The following is a 23,116-nucleotide window of genomic DNA, read 5'->3' as shown; positions in this document are numbered from 1 at the left end:
GGGCAGAGATTTGGCAGATGGAATACAATACTGGAAAGTGTGAGGTTATGCACTTTGGCAGGAAAAATCATAGAGCAAGTTATTATCTTAATGGCAAGAAACTGGAAAGTACTGAAGTACAAAGGGATCTGGGGGTCCTGGTGCACAAAACTCAAAAGGTTAGTATGCAGGTGCAGCAAGTGATTAAGAAGGCCAATGGAATGTTGGCTTTCATTGCTAGGGGGATAGAATATAAAAATAGGGAGGTATTGCTTCAGTTGTACAAGGTATTGGTGAGGCCGCACCTGGAATACTGCGTACAGTTTTGGTGTCCATACTTAAGAAAGGACATACTTGCTCTCGAGTCAGTACAAAGAAGGTTCACTCGGTTAATCCCGGGGATGAGGGGATGGACATATGAGGAGAGGTTGAGTAGATTGGGACTCTACTCATTGGAGTTCAGAAGAATGAGAGGCGATCTTATTGAAACATGTAAGATTGTGAAGGGGTTGGATCGGGTGGATGCGGGGAGGATGTTCCCGATGATGGGTGAAACTAGAACTAGGGGGCATAGTCTTAGAATAAGGGGCTGCTCTTTCAAAACTGAGATGAGGAGGAACTACTTCACTCAGAGGGTGGTAGGTCCATGGAATATGCTGCCCCAAAAAGCTGTAGAAGCTACAACATTACATAAATTTAAAACAGAAATAGACAGTTTCCTAGAAGTAAAGGGAATTAAGGGTTACGGGGAGCGGGCAGGAATTTGGACATGAGTCTAGGTTCGGATCGGTCATGGCCCTGTGGGTAGCGGAGCGGGCCCAGGGGCCGTGTAGCCTGATCCTGCTCCTATTTCGTGTGTCTAATTCTGTTAGATTCAGGAGATGGTTCTGTGATCGTGGATTGGCGGTTAGGATCAGATCAGCCATGATCTTATTGAATGGCGGAGCAGGCTCGAGGGGCCGATTGGCCTACTCCTGCTCCTATTTCTTATGTTCTTATAAAAGATGGCATCTGATGTACAAGTTGGACGGGTTGCACCAGAACGGGACCAACATCCTTGCGGGGAGGTTTGCTAGTACTGTTGGGGGGGAGGTTTAAACTAACTTGGCAGGGGGATGGGATATGGAGTGGAGTTATAATTAACGCTGGAGCACTCAAAGACCCCGCTAAGAAAGCCCTATTCAGCCTGCGCCTCACAAACAACTTGACGACTCCCAGTGATGCAGAGACACAGAGTGCCCACAGCACCTGGTCTGCACTCAAGGCCTCCATAATCAGCACCTGTGAAGAGACGCTCGGTCACTCGACCAGGAAACACCAAGACTGGTTCGACGAGAATGACCAGGAGATGCAGGAGCTAATAAGCCGCAAGCGCAAGGCATTCCTGATCTGGAAACAACAACAGTACTCGAGAGCAAGAAAACAGCTCCACAGACGCCTGAAGGCCGAGGCCCAACAAAAAACTCGCGACCTAAAGAACAGATGGTGGGTGGAGAAAGCGCAGGAGATCCAGCAGCTAGCCGACAACCACGACGTGCGTGGATTCTTTAGCGCAGTCAAGACCATCTATGGCCCAAGCATCCAAGGCCCTACCCCACTGCGGGCCAAGAGCGGAGAGGTACTCATCAAGGACAGAGAGGCAGTCAGTGCCCGCTGGAAGGAGCACTTCGAAGATCTCCTTAACCGTGACTCTGTCATCGACGCGAGTGTCCTCAACTCCATCCCACAGCATGATACTCGCCACCATCTCAGCACAACCCCAGCCCGGCATGAGGTTGAAAAGGCCATCCGACAAGTGAAGAACAACAAGGCCTCAGGAGCAGATGGAATCCCCACCGAGGCACTAAAGCATGGCGGAGAAGCACTACTGGCACGAATTCATGAACTAATTTCTCTTATCTGGAAGGAGGAGAGCATGCCAGGACATCTCAGAGACGTCGTAATTGTGACCACAAGTCCGATTGCGGTAATGACAGAGGAGTTTCCCTGCTGTCTGCCACAGGGAAAGCCATCACAAGAATCCTCCTCCATCGCCTTCTCCCAGTGGCCGAAGAGCTCCTCCCAGAGTCGCAATGCGGATTCCGCCCACTAAGGGGCACAATGGACATGATCTTCACCACATGTCAATTACAAGAGAAATGCAGGGAACAGCACCAACCGCTGTACATGGCCTTCTTTGATCTCACAAAGGCCTTTGACACTGTCAACCGTGAGGGATTATGGAGTGTCCTCCTCAAATTTGGCTGCCCTCAAAAGTTTGTCACCATCCTCCACCTGCTTCACGACGACATGCAAGCCGTGATCCTGACCAATGGTTCCACCACAGACCCAATTCATGTACGAACCGGGGTCAAACAAGGCTGTGTCATCGCACCAACGCTCTTCTCGATCTTCCTTGCTGCAGTGCTCCATCTCACCCTCAGTAAGCTCCCCATTGGAGTGGAGCTATTTTACAGAACAAACGGGAAACTGTTCAACCTCCGTCGCCTCCAGTCCAGATCCAAGGTCGTCCCATCCTCTGTCGTCGAATTACAGTATGCAGACGACGCTTGCGTCTGCGTGCACTCGGAGGTCGAACTCCAAACTATCGTCAATGCCTTCGCCGAAGCGTACGAGAGCATGGGCCTTACACTAAACATCTGTAAGACAAAGGTCCTCTACCAACCTGTCCCCGCCATACAGTACTGCTCCCCGATTATCAAAATCAATGACGAGGCCTTGGACAACGTGGACCACTTTCCATACCTCAGGAGCCTACTGTCAACAAGGGCAGACGTCGATGATGAAGTCCAGCACCGCCTTCAGTGTGCCAGTGTAGCCTTTGGTCACCTGAGGAAGAGAGTGTTTGAAGACCAGGACCTCAAACCCAGCACCAAGCTCATAGTCTACAGAGCAGCAGTGATACCCGCCCTGCTGTATGCCTCAGAGACATGGACCATGTACAGCAGGCACCTCAAAGCACTGGAGAGGTACCACCAACGCTGCCTCCGCAAGATCCTGCAAATCCATTGGCAGGATAGGTGCACCAACGTCAGTGTTCTTGCTCAGGCCAACATCCCCAGCATCGAAGCTTTCACCACGATCAATCAGCTCCGATGGATGGGTCACATTGTCCGCATGCCCGATACGAGACTCCCAAAACAAGCGCTCTGCTCGGAGCTCCGGCACGGCAAGAGAGCCCCAGGTGGGCAGAGGAAACGCTTCAAGGACACTCTCAAAGCCTCCTTGAAAAAGTGTAACATTCCCATCGACACCTGGGAATCCCTGGCCCAAGACAGCACAAAGTGGAGGAGAAGCATCCGGGAAGGCGCCGAACACTTCGAGACTCTTCACCGGGAGCAAGCGGAAGCCAAACGCAAGGAGCGGACGTCAACCCAAGCACCCCACCCACCCGCCCCTTCAACCACCATCTGCCCCACCTGTGACAGAGACTGTTGGTCCCGCATTGGACTCATCAGTCACCTGCGAACTCATTTTTAACGTGAAAGCAAGTCATCCTCGGTCCGAGGGACTGCCTAAGAGAGGAAGAGAAGATAGTAGGGGGTGATGCACAGCCAAATATAGAGGAAAAAACAAGTCCGTCTGGAAGGCAGAGAAAATATGTAATGGCACAAGGGAGTATGGCAAGGTTGGATGGCATTTATTTTAATGCAAGGAGTCTTGCAAGTAAGGCAGATGAATTGAAAGTGTTGATGAACACATGGGAGTATGATATTGTTGCTATCACAGAGACATGGTTGAGGGAGGGGCAGGACTGGCAGATCAATATTCCGGGGTATAGAATCTTCAGGCGAGACAGATGGGGGTGTAAAAGAGGAGAGGGTATTGCAATATTAATCAAGGAGTCAATTACTGCTGTAAGGAGGGTTCCTCTAATGAGACCATATGGGTAGAACTTAAAAAGGGGGCAAGCACTTTGCTGGGAGTGTACTATAGGCCCCCAAACAGTCAGGGGGAGATAGAGGAACAGATATGTAGGCAAAACTCAGAGAAGTGTAGAAATAACAGGGTAATAATAGTAGGGGATTTCAACTTCCCTAATATTAACTGGGATAGTCCGAGTGTGAAAGGCTTAGAGGGTGCGGAATTCTTAAAGTGCACCCAGGAGAGCTTTTTGAGCCAGCATGTGGAAAACCCTACAAGAGAGGGGGCGGTACTGGACCTAATTCTAGGGAATGTAGCTGGGCAAGTGGTAGAAGTGTCAATAGGAGAGCATTTTGGTGACAGTGACCATAATTCGGTGAGATTTACGGTAGTCATGGAAAAGGACAACGATGGACCGGAAATAAAGGTTCTAAATTGGGGGAAGGCCGATTTTAATATGATAAGGCAGGATCTGGCCAAAGTGGACTGGGATCAGCTACTTGTAGGAAAATCCACATCAGAGCAGTGGGAGTCTTTCAGACAGGAAATAGAGAGAGTACAACGCCAACATGTTCCCGTAAAGGTCAAGGGTGGGACCAACAAACCCAGGGAACCCTGGATGTCAAGGGATATACAAGAATGGATTAGGAAAAAAAGGGAGGCTTTTGGCAGATACAAAGGACTAAAAACAGTGGAAGCCCTAGAGGAGTATAGAAAGTACATGGGGGTACTTAAAAAAGAAATTAGGATAGTGAAGAGGGGGCATGAAAAAACACTGGCGGGCAAAATAAAGGAAAATCCCATGGTCTTTTATAAGTATACCAAGGGCAAGAGGATAACCAGGGAAATAGTAGGGCCCATTAGGGACCAACGTGGCAATCTGTGTGTAGAGCCGGAAGATGTAAGTCAGGTTTTAAATGAATATTTTGCATCTGTGTTCACTATGGAGAAGGACGATGTAGGCATAGAAATCAGGCAGGGGGATTGTGATATACTTGAACAAATTAGTATTGAGAGGGAGAAGGTACTAGCGGTTTTAGCGGGCTTAAAAGTGGTTAAATCCCCATGCTCTGACGAGATGTATCCCAGGCTGCTGTGTGAGGCAAGGGAGGAGATTGCAGGGGCTCTGACACAAATTTTCAGAACCTCTCTGGCCACAGGGGAGGTGCCAGAGGACTGGAGAACAGCTAACGTAGTACCATTATTCAAGAAGGGTAGTAGGGATAAACGAGGGAATTACAGGCCAGTGAGCCTAACATCAGCGGTAGGGAAATTATTGGGAAAAATTCTGAGGGACAGAATTAGTCTCCACTTGGAGAGGCAAGGATTAATCGAGGATAGTCAGCATGGCTTTGTCAGGAGGGAGATCATGTCTAACCAATTTGATTCAATTTTTGGGGGGGGGGGTGGGTGGTGACTAGGTGTGTGGATGAGGGTAGTGCAGTTGATGTAATCTACATGGTAGTAAGGCTTTTGGCAAAGTCCCACATGGGAGACTGGCCTAGAAGATCCCACGGGATCCAGGACAATTTGGCACTTTGGATCCATAATTGGCTTAGTGGCAGGAGGCAGAGGGTGATGGTCAAAGGTTGTTTTTGTGACTGGAAGCCTGTGTCTAGTGGTGTACTGCAGGGATCGGTGCTGGGTCCTTTGCTGTTTGTAGTGTACATTAATGATTTAGATATGAATGTAGGAGGTATGATCAGTAAGTTCGCAGATGACACGAAAATTGGTGGAGTGGTAAATGGCGACGCCTCAGGCTACAGGACGATATAGACGGGTTGGTTAGATGGGCAGAACAGTGGCAAATGGAATTTAACCCTGAAAAGTGTGAGGTGATGCATTTTGGGAGGACTAACAAGGCAAGGGAATACACAATGAATGATAGGACCCTAGGAAGGACAGAGGATCAGAGGGACTTTGGTGTGCATGTACATAGATCCCTGAAGGCAGCAGGACAGGTAGGTAAGGTGGTTAAAAAGGCATATGGAATACTTGCCTTCATTAGCCAAGGCATAGAATATAAGAGCAGGGAGGTTATGATGCAGCTGTACAAATCGGTAGTTAGGCCACAGCTGGAATACTGTGTGCAGTTCTGATCGCCACACTATAGGAAGGATGTGATTGCATTGGAGAGGGTGCAGAGGAGATTCACCAGGATGTTACCTGGGCTGGAGCGCTTCAGCTATGAAGAGAGACTGGACAGGCTGGGGTTGTTTTCCTTAGAGCAGAGAAGGCTGAGGGGGGACCTGATTGAGGTGTACAAAATTATGAGGGGCATAGATAGGGTAGATAGAAAGGAACTTTTCTCCTTAGTAGAGGGGCCAATAACCAGGGGGCATAGTTTCAAGGTACAGGGCAGGAGATTTAGAGGGGATTTGAGGAAAAACTTTTTCACCCAGAGGGTGGTTGGAATCTGGAACTCACTGCCTGAAAGGGTGGTAGAGGCAGGAACCCTCACAACATTCAAGAAGCATTTAGATGAGCACTTGAAATGCCATAGCATACAAGGCTACGGACCAAGTGCTGGAAAATGGGATTAGAATAGACAGGGCTTGATGGCCAGCGTGGACACGATGGGCCGAAGGGCCTCTTTCTGTGCTGTAAAACTCTATGACTATCTCTGACAGTGCAGCACTCCCTCAGTACTGCACTGGAGTGTCAACCTCAGTTTTTGTGCTCAAATCTCTGGAGTGGGACTTGAACCCACAACCTTCTGACTCAGAGGTGGGGGTGCTACCCACTGAGCTATGGCTGACACTGAGCATGTTTAACGTGAATGGCTTCGCACACTAGAAAATGTGCTTTGCGCTTATTGGCACTTGCACGGTTGCCCTTCATTGCTGACCGCACCAGAGTATGTGGGAGAGCGGGGAGCATCAAATTTGCATTCCCTCAGTGGGTGCTGCCCCCTCCTTGTCCTGCAAGCTGGAAAATGTAGCAAGACTTCCCTTTTCCAAGGGAGAAGGGGGTCCGCCCAGGTAAACATTTACCATTGCCTCCAGCAGCCTCCCTTTTTTAGGGGGCCGCAGTTCCAAACATTTTTAAAAAGACCCTACCATCTGTGAGCATCCACGATTCCAGCCTGGATCTCCCCTGTGGGGCCCACTTCCACCCTTCTACAAATCCAGTACACCGCTTTCCCCTTGACGCACCAGACTCCAAACGTACGCCAGATCTCTGAGCCCAAGGACGCCTAAACTCCCAGTGTAGGGAGTCTCCACCCTTGCACCCCCCACCCCCTTCTTGGCAGTGGTCTTGTCTGGAGCGGGTGGAGGTTCTGCCTGGAAACAAGACCCCAGGAAATTCCTGCTCGGGTTGGAACCTGGTCTTTCAGTGGTCCCGGCGGAGTTTGCAGCTGTTCTACAGTAATAGTCTACTGAAGTGGCCAAGCAGTTCAGCTCCAATATCTTTATAATAAAAGTTATTGTTTGTATTAAGCACAGCATATACTGTAAAGTAACTTTTCATTTAAAGATATAACCATTCTGTCGATGCTCAATTTTACAGTATGACCCCTATAAGCTGCGCAGCCTGAGACTGGAATTTTCAATGTTAAATTTAGCACATGCACGAAACTGTAAAGGGGCTGCGCACCAAAAAAAGAAATTCGGGGGAACATTGATGACAACAGTTCAGTTTCAAGGCAGTGCATAGCACCCGGATACTGATTAAACAGGGCGCAAAATAATTTCAAGTGTACCGCAGCTAATTTTGCTGAACAATCTCTGAATCTCTAACATACAGCTATATTGCGTGGTAGTTGACCTGCGTTTTACTATGTTGAAAGCTAATTTAGTAGATGACACTTTCCTTACTGGGTGTGTTTGTTTAAGTACAGACCACAGCCATTTCTAAGTGTATGAAATAAGGGGCAGCGCCAAATAAATAATATTAAAAGCTCACATAAGAGAGATTATTGCTTCAGAGTAAAGGTTTTAGATTTCATTTATATGTGGCTGCATTGTTTGCTGATGACCTCATCACTTTTGGGCTGCAATTCTAATAGTGAGAGGAGCTGTGCTTTTTAATTGGTTATGGGCATCCGATCACTGAGTCGCTCTGAGCTTTGACTGGTCAGTTTTGTGTTGTGATTAAATGCCTGTGGAGGAATCATCAATACCCCTGTGCCAGTCGGCTAAGGTTTTTTTTTAAGAATTACAGTTGAATAAGGCTTTCATCATGTCAGAATTTTGACAAGGAATCACAAGGCTGTGATTCAGCTCAGAGAATGAAGCTCAAGTAATTGTTGAATGCCAGCTGAATCCTGAGAAGGAGCCTTAGCTTCATTACATATACAGGAAACTCTTTTTTATCCGGCACCGACGGGACCGGCGTGGTGCCGGTTTATCAATAAGTCCGGATTACAGAGAGGTATAGTAAAAGGTACGAGAGCCCCGTACACAGCAACAAATCCAGGCTTCCCTGTTGCTTAGCAACAGGTGCAGGAACCCTGGCCACAAGATCCAGGCGTCCCTGTTGCTTAGCAACAGGTGCAAGAACACAGCCACAGATCCAGGAACGGCCACTAATATGAAGTAAAACTTACCTGAACCTACTCCTGAATTTTGCCGGTTAACAGAGATTTCCGGTTATTTAGGTACCGGTAAATCGAGAGTTTCCTGTATATAGGGGTACGGTAGCATAGTGGTTCTGTTACTGGACTAGTAATCCAGAGGCCTGGAATAATGATCTGGAGACATGAGTTCAAATCCCAACTGAAACGACTGGAATGTCGTAAAAACCCATCTGACTCGCTAATATCCTTTAGGGAATCTGCTGTCCTTATCTGGTCTGGGCCCATGTGTGACTCCAGACCCATGGCAATGTGGTTGACTCTTAACTGCCCTCTGGAATGGCCTAGCAAGACACTTATTCAAGAAGGCGGCTCACCATCACCTTCTCAAGGGCAATTAGGGTCAGGCAATGCTGGCCTTGCCGGAGACGTCCCCATCCCGTGATTGAATAAAACAAAACATAGAACTTACACCACGGAAACAGGCCATTCGGCCCAACCAACCATGTTGGTGTTTACCCTTCATGCAAGCATAGTCCACTTACCCTCCATGCTTCCATATCACTTTATCCCCCTTTTTCTTCATCTGATTATTAGATGAACAAGTCATTACTTGTTCATCCTAATATGCAATATAGGGTTGATCTTAATATGTAAAGTAATATATTATTATAATAAAATAATTCTGAGTGAAGCTGATTTTTTAATCCTTGTGTGACATGGCAGTAAGAAAAAAGGCACTACATAATATGTAGCTGAGACAAAAAATGCTTCATATTTGTCACACGTGCTCCCATTACAACCAATATGGCATAGATCCTTGAACAACATATTTTTGGGGAAAAAAGTTAGTTGACTACATATACTAGTTTCAGTGGGTTACCAGGTTTAATTAACTAGATAAAGATCTTATACCCCACTTATTCAAGAAGGTGGCTCACCACATTACAACAGTGACTCCACTTCAAATGTAATTAATTGGCTGTAAAGCGCTTTGGGACATCCGGTGGCCGTGAAAGGCGCTATAGAAATGCAAGTCTTCTTTCTTTTGTGCTGCTGCCCACTAAGAATTTTGGGTCTCTTGCATGCATGAAATCACAGTGATGCACCACTTCCTCCAGCTTATAATCAAAACCACAGATCTGTGGTTTTCACACAAAAAATGGACGGAATGCAATCCCAAAAGTACCAGTAAAGAGCTGGGAGCCACGTAGATCATCCTAAACTAGTGACCTTGCCTTTAATATATAGAGAAGCATTATACCACTGTAAAACGCACACTGGAAGCGCCCTGTCTCCCTCTTGGGGCGCTGCAAGGGAATAGGGCGCTGCGGCACGTCGCGCTGTGGTATTGCAGGCCTTCTTCTCCTTAAAGGGGAGGGCCCTTGCGCAGCGCAACCCGGGGCCCAGCTGGGCCACCGGAATCTGCGTGCCGGCAAAAGAGCCCGGCACTCAAGAGAAGTGCCGGGCTCATGGAGCGCAGCCGGCACTCTGCGGGGGTGGGGGGGGTGGGGGTGGTGCTCAGGAGGCCAGGGACAGCAGCGGAGGCAGGTGCTGGCAGGCAGCCAGCAACAAAAATGGCCACCCGTCACCTCGCCTTTAAATAGCGCCGCCCCGGCCGCAGGTAGGCCCCCCCCATACCCCGTCGGACATAGCATCTGGCGGTAAATCAGGGAGCGCTACCGAAGATCGTGGCCGGGGCGCTGCGAACGGCGATGATGCCATCGCCGGCGGCACAGCGCCGCGGGGCACTAACGGTTACCACCACCGCTAACCTGCCGCTGAATTTCGCGGGAGGTGTTGGCGGCGCCGCGCCCTCTTAGGACACTAACGCGAGGCGCAAAGCAACCGAATTTTTCCCCCTTGGGCTTTAGAGGATGGAAAGAAGGTGTCTGATAAGTGATTTTATAGAGGTATGCAATATAGTTAAGGGTGTGTGAAAGATGAATCTGGATATTACTTTGAATTAAATTGTGAGATTAGTACTAGTTAAGTGCCTTGGGACATTTTACTACGTTCAAGGCGCTATATAAATGCAAGTTGTTGTTGCAGTAAAAGGTAAATTTAAGACCTATCAGGAAGCTCTTGTTCACTCAACAAATGGATGGGCTTCCAGATAACATAGTGGAAGTGAAAACTCTGGAATCATTTAAGAAACAATTGGATGCTATAATGGGGAGAATGTAGGGTCTTTCTGGAAGGAAGAACTAAGATGGGCTGAATGGCTCTCCCATCCATAATGACCTTGTGATATATATGTATACATACCTGGCAGTGTGCTCAAGGATCTAATACACTCTCAAGTTTCAGAGGACTAATTTGCCAGAGCTTCGGCCTTGCAGTTTATGGTATCTGAAACCTCTTGTTAACACACTCCATGCCATCATTTGTTCTCAATTTTATCCCATCCTATGAACAACCAAGAGTATTTAACGCTGTAGGTATTTATACATTAAATTGCTTCATCTGCTGGTATTCACAAAACTGAATTTGGCATACAAACCTACTTACACTTAAATGTGCAGCTGGCTTAGGCATGAAGACTCTGTCATTAGCTTCAGGAATACATTGTTATGTAAGTAAACCCTGGCCATTGAGTTAATCCTTTAATCTCTTCGCACCTGTTTTGCAACATATCTTTAACCTTTTCTTAATTTTACTTCCTCGGAGAATATTTTGCTGCTTTTGCATTGTCTCTATGCAGGTCTCGCGCAGCACTGGTGGCAATCCCAAAATAAACTTGCCAGATTCACTAAAGTTGATAGGGGACATGCTCGTTTTTTTTGGTTAAACAAACCTTGTATAATATAAAAGCAGTTTTTGCCTCACTTTGTTTTCTCCTGATTTAGTATTGAATGCTGTTTCTCCCATTGCCTTTCTCTGCTACATGTCATGATCTGATTGAATATTATTACAGGAAACTTTGTGCTATCCGGCACCGACGGGACCGAGCTGTTGCCGTTCCCTCAAAACTGCCGGACAAACCAGCGTTAATGTTGAAGCATACGGAGCTTTTCATCTCCGTATCTGACAATAAATACTGTTGCTTAGCAACAGCTTCTAAACAGTCGGCCCGTACCTTGGAAGCGTCTCTGTAGCTTAGCAACAGTTTCAGAGAGACTTTCCAGAGCCTGACTGTTGAAAAAAAAAAGCCACGAGAAGGAAAAAAACCTAACAAAATGGCTCCTGATTTTTGCCGGTGGCTCGAGCTTGCCAGACACTTAGCCTCCGGATAACACAAAGTTTCCTGGAACATGAAAATCAAATCATATACAGTAAGAGGACCACGTTATGAAATTGTACACAATGATCTTTGCAAGACAATAAACAGATGCATATCATTATAATTTCTCTAAAATGCAGATCTGATGTGTTAAAAATATCAAACACCATCCAGAATTTTATTTGAACTCTTCCAACCTAATCTTTTTAATTAATTGACTCGATGACTCAGCAGAACCTAGTTCTAGTTAAAGAAGTCAAGCAACGACAAAATAAGCAAATACTAAACAAAATACACTGATATTAAGTAGTTTGATGAATTGTTGGGCAAATGCTGAGTGCTACCAGCATTTAGTCAGAAGCCCCCTTTAAAATCTTCCCATTTCCTTTACATTACATAAACTACTTGTGCTTGTGACTCATAAAAAATGCTTGAGACAGCCACCGACTGCTTTAAAGCAATTGTTTCGTTGAACGGAATATCTTTAGTGCCAGTCAGCCTAAGGAAAGGGGCTACAGCAGTGGCCTCTAACCCAAGAATGTGTCAGACCCTTGCAGCAGCTTTCAGTTGTGATCTGTTATTGTTAACTTTGATACCATCAAAAGGCCTAAAAGAATGCCATCTGGGGGCTTACTTGGTCCTCTGATTTCTAGGTCATTAAACCTTTTTTAAATTCAATTACTAATAGACAATTCGAAAAATGACAAATTGTAGAGCTGTCATTTTCTTTACAGAAGCTGCTGACAGTCATCAAAAATATTGTCAGTGCGTTTTTGTGGAGTTTTTTTTTAACAAGATTGACTTCGAGTTGATTGTTAACCTTTTGAATACAGAAGCAGTGTTCTGTCACGCAAGGGGGGGGGGGGAGAAAAAAAATCAATGTTTTTTTAAGCTTATTCTGAGTGTCCTGAAATAAAAAAGTGTGGGGCTTTTTAATTCCACTAAATCTGCGTTCTAAATTTAGCACTATGAATTTCCACATTTTTTCCATGGAGGAGTCCAAACATAATCTGTGTATTTTTAAATTAACAAAGGATATTTGCTGCTCTAATGAAAGTTAAATGGAGCATTTCTAATGAACAGTGGGATACAATTTATATTCCACAAATGGACTGACCTGATAACTCACAAGCAAGTGAGTTTGTACTGTGAATTGGGTTAAGTAAATGAGATGGTAAAGATTAGAAATACCTGCAAATTTTAAATGTGAACTTAATCATTACTGATTCCAGTGATATCACTATGAAACTTTCTCCCTCTTCAATTGAGTTGTGAACTGCATTAAAAAGTAGGGAGATGATGTCATCACTTATGGTATAAATAATGTTAGAGATGGTGGGATTGGTATGACTCAATTTGGGGATAAAACTATTTGTAGAGATAAAGTAATTTTATAATGTGAATTAAAATTTTAAGACAGGAATGTTACTGGCAGGGTCAACTTTACAAAGAACTTGGTTCACTGCCTACTAACCAGCTTGGCTAGTATTAAATGCTAAATCTATTCCTCAAAGATGTAAACGCGCGCTCAGCTTTGTTACAAGACCACCTTCTGCTAGCTGTCAGACCTTTTGAATTGGTCTAATTATGGTGCAACATTGAAAACTCGTGAACCTGAGGACGTATTACAAGGTACAGAACAAATCATTAACTATTGTTTCCAGATAAATTGATCTTAAAACTGTATGCCATGCAGAAATTAGAAGCCCCAAGGTGGGGCTAGTTTAGCGAGGAATTACGCGGTTGTTCTGCAGAGAAAGATCTATAAGTTTAATAGCTTAATTATCCTGTGATATTTATTTGAATTTTTTATCTATTAATACTTAACAAATTGCTGTTTGTGGTTATTTTTGCAGAGGAGGATAGGTACGAAAGCTACTCACGGATGTTGCTGAAGTATTTTGTAGCCGAAGGTGTTGTTTGCGGGCACTCGCTTTTCCTGGCATCTGCCAGAGATCATCCCGAGGAAATATTACAGGTACTGCTTTTGATAAAGATGTTGTGGGAAGGTATTTTGCATCAATTATTGTGCTAGTATATTTTGCCTATAAATATTGATCATTACATTCACTTGGTATCCTTGAAGCACCTCGGCCGATTTGAAAGCAGTTTTTTTTTAAGCACATCATCCAATTTAGACAGGAAGGATTTGAGAAGATGCTGATAGCCAACATTTTCATTCCTCATTGATAGCACAGTAGGTGAATACAGATGCAGTAGTTGGTAAATTACAAAAGAAACTTAATACCACAATAATAGAATGACCAGGTTGGAATTGGTACTGGCTTATTGTGATGCACTCTTGCAATAATACTTTTAAGAGTAATAAAACAGGGCAAAAGGAAAGGAAGTAAAGAACTTAACTCCCAAAAAGAAAAAAAGACTTGCATTGATATAGTGCCTTTCACCGGATGTCTCAAAGCGCTCTACAGCCAATGAAGTATTTTTGAAGTGTAGTCGCTGTTGTAATGTGGGAAAAGCACAGCCAATTTGCACACAGCGAGCTCCCACAAATAGCAATGTGATAATGACCAGTAATCTGTTTTATTGAAGTTTGTTGAGGGATAAATATTGGCCAGGACACCGGGGATAACTTTTGTTTTTATTCGCTCTTGGGATGCGGGCATTGTTGGCAAGACCAGCATTTATTGCCCATCCCTAATTGCCCTTAAGAAGGTGGTGGTGAGCCGCCGCCTTCAACCGCTGCAGTCCGTGTGGTGAAGGTACTCCCACAGTGCTGTTAGGGAGGGAGTTCCAGGATTTTGACCCAGCGACGATGAAGGAACGGCGATATATTTCCAAGTCAGGATGGTGTGTAACTTGGAGGGGAACTTGCAGGTGATGGTGTTCCCACACGTCTGCTGTCCTTGTCCCTCTAGGTGGTAGAGGTCGTGGGTTTGGGAGGTGCTGCTGAACAAGCCTTGATGAGTTGCTGCAGTGCATCTTGTAGATGGTACACACTGCAGCCACAGTGCGCTGGTGGTGGAGGGAGTGCCAATCAAGCGGGCTGCTTTGTCCTAGATGGTGTCAAGCTTCTTGAGTGTTGTTGGAGCTGCACTCATCCACCCCTGCTCTTCTTCGAAATAGTGCCATGAGATCTTTCACGTCTACCTGAGAGAGCGGGCGGGGCCTCGGTTTAACATCTCATCCGAAAGATGGCACCTCTGACAGGGCAGCACTCAGTACTGCACTGGAGTGTCAGCCTAGATTTATGTGCTCAAGTCTCTGAAGTAGGACGTGAACCCACAACCTTCTGACTCAGAGGCAAGAGTGCTACCAACTGAGCCATGGCTGACATGGCCAATTCTTGGGGGGAAAAGGGTCAGAGCAACAGGTCCCTGCCATGCTGTGATGTTTGGGAATGATTCTTAAAGATCACAATAATATTATTGAGACAACAACAACATCAACTTGTATTTATATAGCGCCTTTAACATAGTAAAACATCCCAAGGCGCGTCACAGGAGTATTATAAGACAAAAAATTTGACACCGAGCCACATAATGCGAAATTAGGGCAGGTGACCAAAAGCTTGGTCAAAGAGGTAGGTTTTAAGGAGCGTCTTAAAGGAGGAAAGAGAGGCGGAGAGGTTTAAGGAGGAAATTCCAGAGACATCCCGAGTATCCAATTAATTATTCCTCTGTTACTGCTTGGTAACATTCAGTCATTTGTTTGGAACATGCAGTCATTTAACATCATTGTTTAGGATTTCTGCAATTAATATAAAGAACACAAATATGCACCCATCCCTGCATAATATACTAAATATAGTGGTCTATTTCCCATTGTATGAGATTATGGGTGTTCACAGATAATGTAGTTCCTAAGCATGCAGTGTCTTTTAAAGAAAGAATCCATTTTGATTATTATAGTATATAAATTGAATTGGAATAATATTTAGATATACATATAGTGCTTCATAAACCTGTAAATCTTGTAATACTACAGTTCTGTCACATAACACTGTATAGCTTCAGGTCCATTGTCAAAGCACGAGTAATATCCTTGGTCTTGTATCGCATTATCATAAACCCACATCCAGTAGCTCAGAGCCGATGCCATATAGAGTCATGAAAACTATATAATTCATATATTTATTATTATCTGAATGGCAATAGATCGGGAGAAGGGGAAGTGCAACGAGACCTGGGCGTCCTTGTGCACCAGTCGCTGAAAGTAAGCACGCAGGTGCAGCAGGCGGTTAAGAAGGCAAATGGTATGTTGGCCTTCGTAGCGAGGGGGTTTCAGTACAGGAACAAGGATGTCTTGCTGCAGTTGTACAGGGCCTTGGTAAGACCACATCTTGAGTATTGTGTGCAGTTTTGGTCGCCTTATCTGAGGAAGGATGTTCTTGCCATGGAGGGAGTGCAGCAAAGATTCACCAGGCTGATACCTGGGATGGCAGGAATGACGTATGAGGAGAGATTGGGTCGATTGGGCTTGTATTCGCTGGAGTTTAGAAGAGTGAGAGGGGATCTCATCGAAACTTATAAAATTCTAACAGGACTAGACAGACTAGATGCTGGAAGGATGTTCCCGATGGTCAGGGAGTCCAGAACCAGGGGTCACAGTCTAAGGATAAGGGGTAAGCCATTTAGGACAGAGATGAGGAGGAATTTCTTCACCCAGAGAGTGGTGAACCTGTGGAATTCTCTGCCAAAGAAGGCAGTAGAGGCCAATTCATTAAATATATTGAAGAAGGAGTTGGATATATTTCTTAAGGCTAAAGGGATCATGGGATATGGAGAGAAGGCAGGAACAGGGTACTGAATTTGGATGATCAGCCATGATCTCAGTGAATGGCGGAGTAGGCTCAATGGCCTACTCCTCCTATGTTTCTATGTTTAGAATCAATCAACAAAATATTATTGCTGGTGTTCCTGGCTATTGCCCACAATAGGTCAGAAAGAAAGAAAAAAGATAGACTTGCCTTTGTTACCTCTAGACTTGACTATTCCAATGCACTCCTGGCTGGCCTCCCACATTCTACCCTACGTAAACTTGAGGTCATCCAAAACTCTGCCGCCCGTGTCCTTACCCGCACCAAGTCCCGTTCACCAATCACCCCTGTGCTTGCTGACCTACATTGGCTCCTGGTTAAGCAACGCCTCAATTTTAAAATTCTCATCCTTGTTTTCAAATCCCTCCATGGCTTTGCCCCTCCCTATCTCTGTAATCTCCTCCACCCCCACAACCCTTCGAGTTATCTGCGCTTCTCTAATTCTGCCCTCTTGAGCATCCCTGATTTTAATCGCTCAACCATTGGCGGCCGTGCCTCATGTTGCCTGGGCCCTGAGCTCTGGAATTCCCTCCTAAACCTGTCCGCCTCTCTACCTCTCTTTCCTCCTTTAAGACGCTCCTTCAAACCTACCTCTTTGACAAGCTGTTGCTCATCTGCCCTAATTTCTCCTTATGTGTTTCAGTGTCAAATTTTGTTTTATAATGCTCCTGTGAAGCGTCTTGGGACATTTTACTACGTTAAAGCGCTGTTTAAATACAAGTTGTTCTTGTTTATATAGTGCCTTTCAAAACCTCAGGATGTCCCAAAGCTCTTTACAACCACTGTTGTAACGTAGGAATGAGCCTTTTTGAGCACAAGTTTCAATTCTAAAATGAAGAATAAGGAATTTATAATGGAAAAAGTTGACAGCAATGGCACGCAAACGTAGGATTTTAATTTTATTATATAGGTATCTTTTTTTTGTGGCGGGGAATTCAGACAGATGGTCACAAAGCAACACATTACTGAACTTCACTGAATTGCAGTTCAGTAAATACAGACATATTTATTGAGTTTACCCGTTAAGAAATCTGGCATCTACTTTGATTCTTATTTTATTTAATTAATTGCTACTTCTACACCAAGATTGTGGTCCAAATCGACTGCTAATTCAAAAGTCTCCCATACATTCATTGCTGAAAAGCTGAAAGTGGATGACTGTGAGGATCAAAGTGCTTTTCTCAGTAGTGCTGCTTATGAAGTATGGATTACCCTAACTGATAAGCCAATGATCGAAGTTTAGCTGCTACATAATATAAGTCTTTCCTCCTTTTATTGTAAGTAGAATAGAGTGGTATGTGATGTCTTTACTTGGCTTAATGCGCAAGCAATTAAGCTAGCTTAGAAGGGTGTGAGGTTAAGCCTCATTAACTATGGGATGGGGTACCTTGGGTTTTATTATACTCTGGAGAATTCTGCTTGTAAGAAGGGTCAGATTGTAACAGTGCCTATGATTTCCTTCTCTGTCAAAACAAAATGATGTAAGCCGGTTAATGTATGAATTCAGACGGGCAACATAATAAATAGTGAGTAGTTGCAAATGATTTGTACAGGGATTCAAGTAATGTGATTGCAAAATTAGGTCTGCAGCTATATTACACTGTTAGTCTAAGACCATCAGCTAGAATGTGCAAATCTCAGCAGACGAGACCCATGTTATATTGCAGGCTGCTCATCATACTTTGTCAGGAATAAGTTTTGAGAGTGCCCAGGAGTTTCAGCAAACCGCTTCAGCACTTTCCAAGTCCAGCTTCACGTTGCAGTTATACTTCACATGGTGCCAAGCCCAAATGACGTGAGACAGCTTCCTTGTGGGGTGGGAGGGAGGGAGGTCTGGCTTTAGTATGTTCCAGATTGGGATCTGATTCTGGTGTTATGCTGTCACTTTCACATCAATACACCCCTGAAACTGCTTTGCACTGATCTGAAAGTGCCAGTATAACTGCTCCTGAAGGCAGCTTCTTAATCTCTCATTTATATTTCTTTTTATGAGGTTTAATCTGAATCTTATTGACTAACTTATTTTGTCATATAATTAGGTTGATCTATTATTAATATATTGAAAATGCTTTTTATTAATTATGCTACTTGGAGCATAGTAGCATTTATGTAATACCATATCATGTCAAAATGTCTCAAAGCACTTCACACCATTAATTTTGAAGTGCAATGACTGTTGTTATAAGAAATAATTAGCTCAAGGAATACTATTTTCTATCAAAAACTTTATTTCAATTCTTGTGTTACATATTGAATAGACTGCAAACATTTGGATTTATTTTTCATCCAACGTGACCATGTCACTCAGATATTAACGGAAAGTAGCCAATTAGTTAGTGCAAAGATACTATCACAGCTGAATGAACAAGTGCGAAGCACCACCGATTCTAAAGCGAAATTGATATCCAGTGTATTGGAGAAAAGGGGTTAAACAGAGCCGCGTTGTCAGAAGGGATGCTGGATTCATCCCGATTGTGATATTGAAGGTGACTGGTGTGAAATAGTTAATCCACTCTTGAGGTTTCTTTGCTGCAAATGTTGTACAGTGCTGGTGCAGTACAAGGCGGCAGCAACAGGTGTCACTGATTATGTCAGTAGCAAACGCTGAAACAATGACCAGCCCTGGGAGTTAGGTGAGTGCTTAAGTAGGAATTATCCTAATGATCTTTGCCAGAAAAGTGATCTGTAAGGATCACTGATTGGCATTTGGATAATCAAGTTTAATGAAGATAACACTGCCTGAAAACATTGCAGGTGTTAATTTGTGTTATTTTGAAGACAATAGCTTGTTTTTTTATTGAATGTAGGAAGACAGGAACTCTTTGTTTCAAATTGCAGGATGTAGAAGATTTAAGCCAATATGTAGATTTTTTTCTCTCACAAATCCCAAATTATAGTTGCTTCACTAGTTTAACTTATTGTAGTTCAGAGAGTGGAGAAAATAAAGGGAAAAAACAGTGGTTCCATGTACATTTTTCATTTCTGAATGCATGATGGCATGGTGCTCCACATTAAATTCCCAAAACATTTAGCAACGAGCTTTATAAATAATAGCAGGAACTTGAAATGGGAAACACGGTGCAGGTGACTGACTTGGTCATGACTTGTTGGGTTTTAGCCTCATTCTACTGTCACAGTTTCAAGTTCCAGTAAAGTTTACTTTCATTTCCAACTGCAGCTGTTTCTCCCTGAGAGTACTTTCATTTTACATTACTCTTGTCGAATGGCCTCCTTCTGTGCCGTAAATTTCTATGATTATATAAACATTGACATGTTCAGTATAGGTGTGTTTTGCGCCAGAATATGTATATTTTAAAAATAAATGATTCCCATTTTGGTTTGAACAGGAGCTTCCTGCCCCTTTGCTTGACGATGTGATAGAGATCGACGAAGCTATCCGAGAGGCAGAAGGCAGTTCAGGGGGTATCAATAGTTCCACCACTGCATCCCAGAATTCCATGAAAATAGCATGGCGGTACCAGAACTTACCAAGAGTACAGGTACAATCTTGCATTTCTTTAAACCATAACCATGTGAAATAAATCAAAAGAAAGCTTTGTCTTTGTATGCAGGATGGGCCTTTACCATGTACCCAACATGTGAAAATGTGTAGAAAACCATGAAAATTGGGATTTGATTTGTTTTCTAGATTATGTTTTTACATTTACTCCTTTGTAGCTTCGCACTATTTTACAACATGAAATATTATAAAGGTTGGAGATGTTTAGTTTATGTGACATTTTTATGCAGTAATGGCCCAACCTGCACCTAAATTGTTTTGATCTGTAATTAATTCTTCACTCTGAATAATTTTAAAGACAAAGGCCTAGAAATTCAGTGGGCTGTGCCACCCGTTAGCGCCTTAAGAGGGCGCTAAGTGGGTCGGAAGCCACTGGCCACACCTCCCGCTAAATTTAGCGGGATGCTAATGGTGGCACTAGCCGTTAGCGCTGCGCTGCTACCGATGACGTCATCAGTGTGCACAGCGCCCCGATCGCGATATTTAGATGCGCCCCCTGAGTTAACGCCGGACGCTATGTGCGACCGGTTCAGGGGGGGGCCTACCTGCGGCAGTAGAGGCGCTAATTAAAGGAGCGGTGCGGGGCGGCCATTTTTGTTGCTGGCCGCCTGCCAGCACCTCTCCGCGCTGCCGTCCCTGGCCTCCTAAACCTCGCCCCCCCCCCGCGAAGTGCCGACTGCGTTCCAAGAGCCTGGCACTTCTCCTCGGTGCCGGGCTCTTTTGCCGGCACTCGCGATCCTCGGGGGCCCAGCTGGGCCCCAGATCGCGCTGCACAAGGCCCCTCCCCTTTAAGAAGGGGAGGAAGGCCTACAATACCGCAGCGCGACGTGCCACAGCGATATTCAGTTGCAGCGCCCCAAGAGGGATGCGGAGTGCCTCCAGTAGCGCCGCGCTTCCCTTTGGGGCGCTCCAACTGAATTTCCGGCGGGCGGCCGCGACTGCTTCTGGGGCGCTACTTTTAGCGCCCTGGCGAGGCTGGCGCCCCAAACGGGTCTATAGTCAATTTCTAGGCCAAATAATGTTATTACATGACAATCATTTTAATGATTGCGAGTAACTTTTGGAGAGGTCTAATTGTATTTTCTGTGGTGTTTTCAACTGTTTTAAATGTGAAGCCAATCACACCATTGCTACTAGGAATCAGTTTCTGTGGGGAGCTGTGCAGGAATAATGAAAATGGTCAAAACTGCATGATCTGTCGAACATGTGCTTTTTTTTGGTACCAGTTTTGACCCCCCCTCCAAAAAACATTGACTGCTGCTGTGGTACAGTTCTACAGACACCATCCTTCCCCACACCCCTTCCCCCTTCGGAGATCTTAACCAACTAATATATGAACCTTCGACAGTGAATGTTAAAGAAAGACTTGCATTTCTATAGCGCCTTTCACGACCTGAGGAGGTCCCAAAGTGCTTTACAGCCAATGAAGTACTTTTGAAGTGTAGTCACTGTTGTAATGTAGGAAACACAGCAGCCAATTTGTGCACAGCAAGCTCCCACAAACAGCAATGTGATAATGATCATTAATGATGTTGATCGAAGGATAAATATTGGCCCAGGACACTGGGGAGAACTCCCTTGCTCTTCTTCGAAATAGCACCATGGGATCTTTTACGTCTACCTGAGAGAGCAGATGGTTTAATGCCTCATAAAGAAAGACGGCTCCTCCGACAGTGCAGCGCTCCCTCAGTACTGCACTGGAGTGTCAGCCTAGATTTTTGTGCTCAAGTCTCTGGAGTGGGGGCTTGAACCCACAACTTTCTGACTCAGAGGCGAGGGTGCTGCCCACTGAGCCACGGCTGACACAGCAGGGTACTGATCCATTACAGCTGAGCCCAGTCCTGTCCTCACTCAGTAAGCACACATTCCAGCAGGGTGGCTAGCAATCAGGAGGGCGTGAAGGAGAAAACCCCAGGCAATTATTCTCCTACCAAACCTGGCTACATTTTTCTTGCTCTAGCCCAGGCTTGATGAGGCCCATTAGATCAGCCAACTCAGCACAGACTAGAAATTTGAACCTGGAATCTTCTGGCTTGTATGGCTCCGGTAGATGCATATCGTTTTACTAATTGAGTCATTGGGGGGAGTTTTTCTCACTTATCATTGTTCTGCTCAAAGCTGGCAATAATAGACAAACCTTTCCTTGAGCACCAAGTTCTCATCCCTTTAAAAAGTTCTCTAAGCAAGAGAGTACCGTGGTACAATTAGTCAGCGCTGCGCTGATACAAAACCCTTTGATAGTGCCTGATATCTCCTTTGGTAAAGGAATTGTGTTGCTGTTGTAAAGTTACTCATTCTTACCAGATGAATGCTGCAGTTCTTTTGGAGCCAACAGGTAACCAGTCTGTAAAGAGATCCATATTCTACACATATCCACTCCATAACTAAGACCGCCTATTTCCACCTCCGTAACATCGCTCGTCTCCACCCCAGCCTCAGCTCGCCTGCTGCTGAAACCCTCATCCATGCCTTTGTTACCTTTAGACTTGACTATTCCAACGCACTCCTGGCTGACTGCCCACGTTCTACCCTATGTAAACTTGAGGTCATCCAAAACTCGGCTGCCCGTGTCCTAACTCGCACCAAGTCCCAGTCACCCATCACCCCCTGTGCTCGCTGACCTACATTGGCTCCCGGTTAAGCAGTGCCTCAATTTTAAAATTCTCAAATAACAACAGAAATTGCTGGAAAAACTCAGCAGGTCAGGCAACATCCGTGGAGAGAAATTTGAGTTGACGTTTCGGGGCGAAATCCTTGTTTTCAAATCCCTCCATATCTCTATAACCTCCTCCAGCCCCACAACCCCCTGAGGTATCTGCACTCCTCTAATTCTGCCCTCTTGAGCATCCCTGATTTTAATCGCTCAATCATTGGTGGCCGTGCCTTCAGCTGCCTGGGCCCTAAGCTCTGGAATTCCCTCCCTAAACCTCTCCGCCTCTCTTTCCTCCTTAAAGACGCTTCTTAAAAATCTACCTCTTCTGCCCTAATTTCTCCCTGTGTGGCTCGGTGTCAAATTTTGTTTTATAATACTCCAGTGAAGCGCCTTGGGACGTTTTACTCCGTTAAAGGCGCTATATAAATGCAAGTTGCTGTTGTTGTTTGGGAAGCTCAATTGAGGAAAGGTCAAGAGACACAAGTAAATGTGTGCAGTTGCCTTTCTTTCGAACATTGTGTGGCAACAATCCACTTCAGAATCACTGGAACCAACTCCTTTTAGTGCTGGGGCAAAATGAG

At 45.0% G+C, this 23,116-nt stretch overlaps 1 protein-coding gene across 4 annotated transcripts in view; it reads left to right on the top strand.

Annotated features, from left to right (window-relative positions):
* The window catches only part of elp4 (elongator acetyltransferase complex subunit 4), a 275,374-nt gene that overhangs the window by 59,532 nt on the left and 192,726 nt on the right, over window positions 1-23,116 (top strand). For all 4 annotated transcript variants that reach the window (XR_015081043.1, XR_015081042.1, XM_086008282.1 and 1 more), the window contains exons 3-4: window positions 13,439-13,560; window positions 19,710-19,862. Coding sequence is in view for 2 of the 4 variants with exons in the window: in XM_086008282.1 (XP_085864408.1) it covers window positions 13,439-13,560; window positions 19,710-19,862 (275 nt within the window). In the remaining 2 variants the exon portion in view is untranslated. The remainder of the gene's footprint in view (window positions 1-13,438; window positions 13,561-19,709; window positions 19,863-23,116) is intronic.

This window comes from Somniosus microcephalus, chromosome 15 (genome assembly GCF_052327205.1).
Source record: "Somniosus microcephalus isolate GS21.2 chromosome 15, FLI_Smic_1.0, whole genome shotgun sequence".
Taxonomy (NCBI): Eukaryota; Metazoa; Chordata; class Chondrichthyes; order Squaliformes; family Somniosidae; genus Somniosus; species Somniosus microcephalus.
The sequence above is the reverse complement of the archived record's forward strand: the minus strand, read 5'-3'. Positions and strand labels throughout refer to the sequence as shown.